A 10,816-nucleotide genomic window follows, 5' to 3' on the forward strand; every position below is an offset into this window, starting at 1 on the left:
CTTCCATGCAACGAAATCGGTTCCCTTCAGCAATCTTGGGGCCTTAGTAGCTGACCCTGCTTCAACTTCCATCTTCACTAACTCAGAGATGTTAATCGACGACATCTTTCCCGAAAAGTAAGAAACCCGAAAAAATCAAAAAAATTTTCAGAAAAGTACTGTAGGCGAAGTTACGGATAACTTCGCTTAAGCCTTAACTTCGCCGCTGATTAACTTCGCTGAAGAACTTCGCTGATGATTAACTTCGCTTAAGGTAAGCGAACTTAGGAGGTAGGCGGAGTTGTAGAGAACTTCGCTGAGTTAGGCGAACTTGAGAAGGTAGGCGAAGTTGTGGATAACTTCGCTTAACCTTATATCTTCGCCGAAACCCTACGTATCCTGACGGCAACTTCGCCTGACGAACACGGACGTTTTTGCAGACTGAAATCTGGATTTTACAAGGTTTTTGACGGTGCAAAGGCTTGAACACGATGGTAGGAGGTAATATTGACTCAAAAACACAGAAAACACGTCCCGCGAATAGTCGAAACGGGAAGATTTCTATACCCGCGTGAATATCCCGAACCACACAATCGAGCAAAAGCTCTGATACCAATTGTGGGTTCCCTGGACGGATCGCACGAGATATATCGGTCTACTCAGGTGCGGAATCCCTGCGTAGATCGTTACGAGTATAGAACACAAACCAAACAAACACACGAATAAACGAACACACGTTATATATTATAACTCAAACACGTGACGTAATATCACTGTTACAGACTCTCGTCCTCACGTTACAATGAACTCGAACTACTGAAACGAACTTAAACAACTAACTATAAACTAAGCCGTAAGCTGGTATATAAATACACGACAACTTCGCCTGGCATGTTCAGGCGAAGTTGTCCATAACTTCGCTTGACTAACAAGTTCGCCTGTTAAGCGAACTTGTCAGTAACTTCGCTTAAACATACAAAACATAATTAAACATTACAGACTCGATTACAGACACTAGATTATGAACTACTGACACTATGCACCAACAGCTGATGATCATGATTGTGATGGTACCCTATCCCAAAAAGACTCTAAGCCTGCCGCTGAGAAGAGTAAAGCAGAATCCTCTATTGATGCCAAAGACGATCCTAAGCCTGCCCTGCCCGAAACAACAACTCTAACCGTTAGCAAAAGAACAACAACCAAAAACGCAAGGCCCAACACCAAAACTATGCTATGAACCAGCCCAACAACCAAGCCCTGAACCAAAATGCACCCAACAAGAAGCCGTATAATGGACCGCACCCTCTGTGCTTAATTTGTAACCGTCATCATCCCGCATCAACCGCTTGCCGTCTTTTCACCTTGTGTAACCGTTATGGGCACCTTGCTAATACTTGCCGTGTACCTCCAAATGCACGTGCTGTTCTTTAACAACCCCACTGACTACTCCTAGAGCTGCTAATAACACTCAAGCTCAAAACGGTATTCCAAATACCCGTGGTTGCTACAATTGTGGAGATCCTAGTCATCTCCACAATATGTGCCCGTTGCTAGCTCGTGCCAATCAAGCCCATGTGATGCCTCCACCGTATTATGCTCATTTAGCCCTAGTTGTTCCCCCGCCGTACTACACTAGCCAAGCTTACCAAGTGCAAACCTACCAACCCCCGATCCATCAAAGCTTTGCACCTCATACCTATGCTCTTCAAGTTCCACAGCTTATGGCTTTGCCGACAGCTACTGCTCTAGCCCTGCTATTCAAGTCCCTCCAACCAATTAAGCTGCACCAACCCCTCAAAGTTCGAATGGTCGTGCTTTCATGATGAATGTGAATCATGCCCAAAGCTCAAGTGATGTGGTGAATGGTACGTTCTCTAATAATAACCATTCTGCTTCCGTGTTATTCGATACCGGTGCCGATAAGAGCTTTATTTCGTTAGAATTTGCATACATTATTGATAAGCCTTGGGATAGGTTGTGTAAGCCTTTTACCGTAGAAGTAGCTTATGGGAATTTGATTACTATCGATTCGGTTATTCGGGATTGTGTCATAGTTCTTAATAAGGTCAAGTTCCGTATAGATCTTATTCCGATGCAAATGGGGAGTTTTGATGTCATAGTTGGGATGGATTGGTTGAGTTTGAACCGCGTTGAAGTAGCTTGTTTTGATAAGTTCCTTCGTATACCTCTTCAAGATGGTCGTATTCTTAAAGTATTCGGTAGTACGCCTGCTTCTAAGTTAAATCTAATGTCGTGCTTTCAAGCTCAACATTGTTTGCGTAAGAAGTACGTTGCCTTTTTGGCGCTTGTGGTGGAGAAAGATAAGGAAAAGAAGAAGATTCAAGATATTCCTATTGTGCGCGATTTTCCCAACGTCTTTCCCGATGACGTTGTTGGACTTCCTCCTATTCGTCAAGTCGAGTTTCGTATTGATCTCGTACCAGGAGCTAATCCTGGTGCTAAAGCACCCGATCGTCTTGCACCGTCCGAAATGCAAGAGCTTTCGAGCCAGCTACAAGAACTCTCCGACAAGGGTTTCATTCACCCGAGTTCTTCTCCTTGGGGTGCACCTGTTTTATTTGTGAAGAAGAAGTATGGATCATTTCGCATTTGCATCAACTATCGTTAACTCAACACGCTTACCGTCAAGCATCGTTACCCACTCCCTCGTATCGATGATCTTTTAGATCAACTTCAATGAGCCGCTTGCTTCTCGAAGATCGATTTCTGTTCGGGTTATCATCAACTTCGCGTTAATGAAGATGGCATACCCAAGAATGCTTTCCATACTCGAAATGGGCATTACTTTCACCCACGGTTTTCATGGACCTCATGAACCGTTTGTGTAAACCCTACTTGGACAAATTTGTAATTACTTTCATCGATGATATCTTGATCTACTCAATATCCAAAAACGATCATAGAGAGCATCTACATGCTATTCTTGACCTCCTACGGAAGGAACAATTGTATGCCAAGTTTTCGAAGTGTAAAGAAGTTCAATTTTTGGGCCATATTGTCAACGACAAGGGTATTCATGTTGATCCCGCGAAGATTGAAGCCGTCAAGAATTGGAAGACACCGACGTCTCCCACCGAAGTTCGTTCTTTTCTTGGCTTGGCGGGATATTACTGTCGTTTTATTTGAAATTTCTCAAAGATTACATTACCCCTGACCGCTTTTACACATAAGGGTAAACCTTAAGAGTGGGGGTCAAAGCAAGAAGAAGCATTTCAAACTCTTAAGGACACGCTTGGCAATGCTCCTATTCTTGCTCTTCCCGAAGGTATTGAAGACTTCATCGTATTCTGTGGTGCTTCTAACCAACGCCTAGGTTGTTTTCTCATGCAACAAGGCAAGGTTATAGCATATGCTTTGAGACAACTCAAGGTTCATGAAAAGGATTATACGACGCATGATCTCGAGCTTGGTGCCGTCGTATTCGCCTTGAAGATTTGGAGACATTATCTCTATGATACCAAATGCTTAGTATTTACCGATCATAAGAGTCTCCAACACATTTTTGATCAAAATGAACTCAACATGAGACAACGTCGTTGGGCCGAGTTGCTTAGCGATTATGATTGCAAGGTTCGCTACCTACCCTGTAAAGCGAATGTCGTGGCCGACGCTCTTAACCGTATGAAACAAGTCAAATCCGTGTTACTTACTTGTGTCCCTGTTCAAAATGATCTCGAAGAGCGGGTTTTTAACGCGCAACACGAATCCGTCACCGAAGGTAACATGTATGACGAGATGTCACGTGGTGCGGAATCTCAATTGGAGACCAAGCCCAATGGTTTACTTCATTTCCTTAATCGCCTATGGATTCCCGATCGTGATGACCTTTGCACATTCATAATGGACAAGGCTCATAAGTCACGATATTCTGTACATCCCAGTGCTTATAAAATGTATGCCGATCTTCGTTCCGTTTTTTGCTCGAGCAATCTGCCGTTCCTGTATGGAAGTGGGAAGATATTGCTATAGACTTTATTACTAAGCTTCCTTCTACTCGAAAGCAACATGATAGTATTTGGGTAATCATCGATCGTTTGACGAAGTCTGCTCATTTCATTCCCATCAAGTAAGCGTATTCAATTGATCGTTTGGCACATATTTACGCTGAAAGGATTGTTTGTCACCATGGAACTCCGTTAACCATTATCTCAGATAGAGATGGTCGTTTCACTTCTCGTTTTTGGAAGTCTCTCCAATCCGCTTTGGGAACTGGTTTGAATCTTAGTACCGCTTATCATCCGCAATCTGATGGTCAATCTGAGTGTACGATTCAAACTCTAGAAGACATGCTTCACTCATGTGTTCTCAATTTTGGGGGAAATTGGGATATTCATCTACCACTCATTGAATTTTCGTATAACAATAGCTTTCACTCTAGTATTGGTATGGCACCTTTCGAAGCTCTTTATGGCCGCAAATGTCTTTCATCTATTTGTTGGAATGAAGTTGGAGAATCTCAAGTTACTGGTCCGGAGTTAGTTCAAGAAACGACTGATCGTATTGCTCAAATCCGCCAAAATCTACTTGTTGCTCGTAGTCGTCAAAAGAGTTATGCGGATAAGCGTAGGAAACCTCTTGAGTTTAATGTCGGTGATCGTGTTCTACTCAAAGTATCTCCGTGGAAAGGTGTGGTGAGATTTGGAAAGAAAGGGAAGTTATCTCTCCGTTTCGTTGGTCCTTTTGAAATCTTTGAGTGTATTGGTTCTATTGCTTATAGACTTGAACTTCCATCTGAACTCTCAAATATTCATCCGGTATTTCATGTTTCGAATTAGAAGAAGTGTCTTGCCGAGGGTAATTTCAAAATACCTCTCGATGAAGTTCGTATTGAGGAGACCATGCATTTCGTTGAAAGACCCGTTGAGATCATGGACCATAAAGATAAAGTTACGAAGCGTAGTCGTATACCGTTAGTCAAGGTGCGTTGGGAATCGAAGCAAGGAGCTAGTTTACTTGGGAACGTGAAGATCAAATGAAGTAGAAGTATCCTCATCTGTTCGCTACAGCTATTCTCTAATTTCGGGACGAAATTTCTAAAAGTAAGGGATACTGTAGGATTTCGGGTTTTATTGTATCCATTTATTTCATTTTATCATTGTATGAACATTTTTCGGATCCTAATCATTAATAATAAATTGCATTTATAAGTTATTAAGTTCTCCTAATGTTCACTTTAAGTCCTTCCTATTTTATATATTGTTTATTCATTATACATAACAAAAAAGTTCATAAAATGATCAAAATACCAAACTAGAAGGACAATTATTGCACAAAATGAAACCTGCCCCATCTGGACGGCGAAAAATCATATATTTTCCTAAGCTCGTTTTTGACATAAAATCACGTATTTTCGACATGCTTGAGAGAAGTAAGGACCAAGGAATCATATCATAACTGAATTATATGTCTAATGTTTTTCCTTAACAACCAAGATCAAATCTTTATGATTATATTCAGTGATTTTATTATAAAAGTCTTATTCACTTACTTAATCAAGCAAAAAGCCCATAATTAGTTTGGTTTAGCTTTTCCTATATAAACAACCTTTAAACACCTACCACAAATCTTTACACCAACCCTATGCAACACCTCTCAGCCGTCATACCTTCTGCCCATCTCATATTCGCTCGGCTTTTAGTGTTTTTTTGAAGAACCGTTTAGAGCCAGTTGGCTTTGCAAGTTTAAGGCACTTTGACTCGTTATATCTTGTTGTTCGTTCACTTTCCGGATAAGTTGTAAACTGAATTTTCATTCATAAACATTCCCTAGTCAATAACCTTCAATCAATTTCTGAGATTGAAGGGTATTGACTAGTCAATTGCTTTAAAACCCGATAAAGGGCAAAATAATCAATCTGTTTGACTTATCATTTCCTCATACTTCTGTTTGGATTCAATGATCGGTCCATAAGACTTTTCTTCTCGTAATAAAAATTTTCAAGGTTCTGATCAAAACCCAACTTCCGACTCGAAGTTCGGATTCTGGTCAGACTCGACTCGTTTAAACGTTAAAATTAACATTAATCAAGTTCTACTCATTCGTTTAGATTGCATCCAGCGGCATTAAGTTCATTTTTACTTATACTTTCATATCGCTAAGTTTCAGGTCCTGTTGATTAATTTCGTTTGGCGCGTTAATCGGAAGACCTCTTTGTTTATTCTTGATATTTTATTAACTCGCTTAATATTCAAGGTGAGTTTTGTCATTCTGATGTGTTGTAAAACACACTTATTTTCCGCGCCTTTTATCTATGTTATTGTATTATATTTTATGTATTTTGACTTATTTTATATAGGTTTTACATATTAATCTTTATCTTGTAGGCTTTGGGTCAAAGAATGAAGAAATGGACTTTTCGAGGAGCTTACGAGCCTTTTATGCATACGATTTCAAGAAACAACTCAAAGCCCGGCCCGTTACATCATGGAAAAGACCACTCCTTACATTATATTATAACATACAAAAAATAAAAAAACCCTTGCCCTTGGCAGCAGGTCCGATCGCAGGTCAGCAGGGAGAGAAGGAGAGAAAAAATATTTTTCAACTAGGGTTCTTGTGTTGTGAAGGCTAAGGAAGGAAGAAGGAGTCAAGAGCAAGCCCCGAGATCATTTACCATCAGTTCTTACAGCCACGAGCAGCCCCGAACATCTCATATCCTTTCATTCATTACTTTGTTCATCAAACTTTATTTTCATGATCAATTGTTAATTTGTTTTGCAATTGCTTGAGAGATTGAATTGTTTATGATATTTTTTGATCATTGAATGATTGTTAAGATGATTGGTATGATTTATATGATGTTTTATTGAGTAATCATGGCTGTCCAAATAAAATGCTAGGCTAATCTTGTCGGTTCTACCTAGGAATGATGATAATTGCTAGTGTTTGATGAGTTTTAGTGATTGTTTGATTAATAGACATTAATTGTTATTGTAAAGTTTGATTTAGACATGAAATAGGTTGTGTTTAAGGGCTGGAAATTTTGGTAATTCATTGCTTAAACCTCTTGCGTTGGTTGATTAGTTTTGTATTGATTGATCGGTGCTTGTTTGATTCTAGATTTGGTGTTTAGGGTTTGTTTGTGGTAGGAACAACCGTAGGGTTTTGTTGCATGAATTTGTGGTTAAAGTACAGTGGTTAGACACCTCCTTAGAGACCGAGAGGTGATAAGGGAGTTAGGGTCGTCTCAGTATCTATGCATGCTAGATTAAGAATTGCATGAGAGCGAGTTCGTTTCTTGTTAGGTGTACGTGTTTTGAGCGACTAGTTGATCTATTTTGGTTTAAGTTGAATTGTTCCTCTATCCTTGGTTGTGTAGTATTCATTACCATTAGGGTCGAGTGTTGGTGAGACCGAGAGGTGAGTCAACATTAGAACACGTTAACAATTGTTTCCCGGTTTGGTCGTTTTAGCCGGTTAAGAGTAGTTAAGGTTTATTGAGTGAGACCGAGAGGTGATCCAGTGAGCCCGAGCGATCCTTAGTCGTGTCATCTTTAGGGACTGGTGTCTAGATGTCATTCAATCTCTTTACTTGTTAGGCCTACAGTTTGATTCAGACCTAGGTAGACGTTTTTTCTCCATCCGAAGTTAACACAGTCAGTTTGTCGTTAAGTTTTCTATTTTTGGTAACTTTTGTCAGTCAGTTTAGTTAATTTATTAAAAATCAAAAATCAATTAAATATTATTCTTAGGTAGGTCTTGTCTAGGGTTAGTGATCATTAGCGTCCTTGCGTGTCATCGTGTTCGATACTCGGACTTCCTAGGTCTATACTACTTGCGACCGGTACACCTACCGGTTGTGTGTTGTTTTAGGATTTTCATTTTTATATTTAAAGCTTAGTTGTGAGGGTTATCCGACACACATCAAGTTTTTGGCGCCGTCGCCGGGGACACGGTTTTAGGCGTTTTGAGAGCGACTCGAGTTAGGACTTACCTTGTGTGCTACTTGTAATTATTTTTGTTTTGTTTATTTGTTAGGATAGTTTGGCTTCTTTTATCGATTTGTATAGTTGTATGCGACATAATCGATCTCATGGACCACCCGACACTGAATCATTTCCCGAGCCTGAGAGAGAGTTTTGTGAGAGACATCGCACCATTTCACCATCATCTACCTCATCATTCGTTGGTAGTTTATCCTCTTCTCCAACGTTTTCTGAATTTGACGATAGGGATAGGATCATGGGCGACAATCCACCACCGAGGAGGACAGTTGCAGACCGGGCCCGTTCGGCCAACGCCGGCGCGAGATCCAGCATCACACCACCCACCATTGGAGTTAACGCGAACTGGCAGATTCCATCGAACATTTTGAATGCCATTTCTCATTTTGCTCAGTTCCATGGACGAAAACCCGCATCATCATCTCACTCGCATCGCGCGTATCTGCGAACTTTCCATCTTGCCGGTGTATCCGAAGACGCCGTGAAACTCCCCGTTTATCCATTCTCACTCGTCGATCATGCGAGTTTGTGGCTCGAATCCCTCCCACAGGGCTCCATAGCTACTTGGGCTGCCACGCAGACCCAATTTCTTGAGAAATACGATCCTCCGGCTAAGGCCGCTCGTTTGCGTAACCAAATTCATTCTTTTCAGATTGAGGACACCAAGAGTTTCTACGAGGCATGGGAGCGTAAATCTGTTAGCGTTGTGCTCGAACCATGGCTTGCAGGATTGGGCAATTGTCGAGAAGTTTTATAATGGAGTGACGTACGCGACGCATAATATGCTCGACACGGCGGCGGGAGGAAATCTGTTGACGATGAAGGACCCGGATGAGTGCATCGCGCTGTTTAATGGGCTAGCTATGAGTAGATACCAGAGACCACCCGCCAGAGGTGGTAAGACCGTCGATTCCATATCATGCGACATGCATTCGGAGGACACGAGCACCGCTCTTACAGCACAGGTCGAGGCATTGGCGAAGATTGTGAAGGACTTGCAGACGAAGAGCAAGTTGTGCGAGATATGCAAAGGAGGACATGATACCGTTCAGTGCCCAGTCAGTTCGCAGGAGGAGGCTATAGACTATATTGGAAATCCAAACCGAAATCAAAATTCTTTCAATTCGTATAACTCAGGATGGAGAGGCAATCAGAATTCAAACTGGAGGAGCGGGAATTAGTCCGGTTTTCAGCAGCATCAGAGTCTGTTTCAGGATGCGGGAGAAGGAGCGAGCAGTGGGGAGAAGAAGCCCACTTTAGAGGAGATGATGGCGCAGCAGACGCAGATGTTGTCACAACTTATTACACGAGAGGATTCCCGACATAAGGAGACCCAGGAGAAGTTTCGGGAGCATCAGCAGTTCATGAGGAATCAGGGAGCGTCGATTCAGAGTCTCGAGCGGCAGATGGGAGAGATAGCCAGTCAGTTGAACGAGAGGCAGCAGGGTACGCTACCTAGTAACACCAAGCAAAACCCGAAGGGATTCGCGAAAGCTGTGACGAAGAGGAGTGGTGCAGGGGCACGAGATGAGCCCGTGATTCAGGAGAGGTCTAGAGAGAGAGTAGTCGAGGAGCCTGCAGTTGTTGATAGAGAGGAGCAGGTGGATGAGGAGATTCAGATGGGGTCTCCCCCGGCCCAGGTGCATCAGAGGAGCAGCCCAGGGAGTTCAGCACAGGCCGAGAGACAGCAGCTACCGAGCGAGCCGCCGAGAGTCTACAAACCTAGAGTACCATACCCCAGGAGACTCCATAGAGATAGAGATGAGGAGCTGAACTCCAAATTCCTCGATCTTTTGAAGCAACTTCACCGTAACATTCCATTCCTTGAGGCACTGACTCAGATGCCTAAACACGCGAAGTTCCTTAAACATATTCTTTCGAATAAGGAGACGGACTACTCATTAATATCCAAATGATTAAACTCAATTACTCAACTAATTTAATGCCTAAATAATTTTTCGACTTCGGCCTAAAAAAGTTTCACTATTGTTGGAGACGGACTACTCATTAATATCGCACAAAGAAAGATTGACCAAAATATTCCTAAATATCACATGATATCCGGTGCTCATGCCATAATCCTTAATGGCTGGTTCCAACAATAATTTTCAAATGATAAATAGAAAACGCCACCTCAAAATCCTGTCATTTAAAGGTTTACTTTTGTCATTTTGTCTAATCTTCTTAATAGCATACTGTCTTCAATCCAGCTTATTCTACACAAAACAAATCACAACAATAGACATCAAAATAGAGTAATATTTCTATATGGTATATAATGTAGGCTAGTTAATATGTAAGCAAAATATGCATTTAAGCAGATTGCACTAATGGCATAATAATCACTCACAAGTAGGTTGAAACTCCTCAAAATAAATTTAATACCGAGAGCTCCATGTTGGTGAGGTATGGCGACAGTTAGAATCAGAGGCAGTTTGCCAGAAATGAGATATCTTTGAGGATACCTATTTGGAAGTAGCTCCTTTTATATTACCATAAAAAGTTTTATAAAATCCAACCCAATAAAAGAAATAAAAGACACTAACCATACGCTTTCCAAAGGCTTGGTTAAAGCTCCAATCAAATATTGATAATGAACCCGTTGCTAAATCTGTCACCTGATCTAAGACTATCTAAAAGCACCATTAATTATCAATCAGAATTGTGTAAACGTGACCTTAGCAAAAATAGGATTAGGATGAATGATTATGTGGGGTTCATCAATTTTGATTTCAAAATTCTTTTAATCAACTGAAGAATCAGATGAGTGATTATGTGAGTAAAAATTAAAGTTTAATATCAGATTCAAATCACAAAACTTGATTCAAAGTAACATATTAAAGTTATAACTAATCATTTTGTAAAGTAAA

At 41.1% G+C, this 10,816-nt stretch overlaps 2 protein-coding genes across 2 annotated transcripts; both read left to right on the forward strand.

Moving 5' to 3' along the window:
* The first annotated feature begins 2,107 nt into the window (after positions 1-2,107).
* On the forward strand, positions 2,108-2,611 carry LOC143619151 (uncharacterized). The gene has a single exon (XM_077091155.1). The coding sequence runs from the start codon at positions 2,108-2,110 to the stop codon at positions 2,609-2,611; it is 504 nt and encodes a 167-aa protein (XP_076947270.1).
* A 914-nt stretch (positions 2,612-3,525) lies between these two features.
* LOC143619159 (uncharacterized) lies at positions 3,526-3,972 on the forward strand. The gene has a single exon (XM_077091165.1). The coding sequence runs from the start codon at positions 3,526-3,528 to the stop codon at positions 3,970-3,972; it is 447 nt and encodes a 148-aa protein (XP_076947280.1).
* Positions 3,973-10,816: the final 6,844 nt, after the last annotated feature.

The sequence above is a fragment of the Bidens hawaiensis genome, unplaced genomic scaffold (assembly GCF_021521415.1).
Source record: "Bidens hawaiensis isolate Kalapana, Puna unplaced genomic scaffold, B.hawaiensis_p1.1 tig00000284_1, whole genome shotgun sequence".
NCBI lineage: Eukaryota > Viridiplantae > Streptophyta > Magnoliopsida > Asterales > Asteraceae > Bidens > Bidens hawaiensis.

Coding starts and splice junctions, on each gene's coding strand:
- LOC143619151 (XM_077091155.1), top strand. CDS start 2,108: ATGGATTGGTTGAGTTTGAACCGCGTTGAAGTAGCTTGTTTTGATAAG.
- LOC143619159 (XM_077091165.1), top strand. CDS start 3,526: ATGAGACAACGTCGTTGGGCCGAGTTGCTTAGCGATTATGATTGCAAG.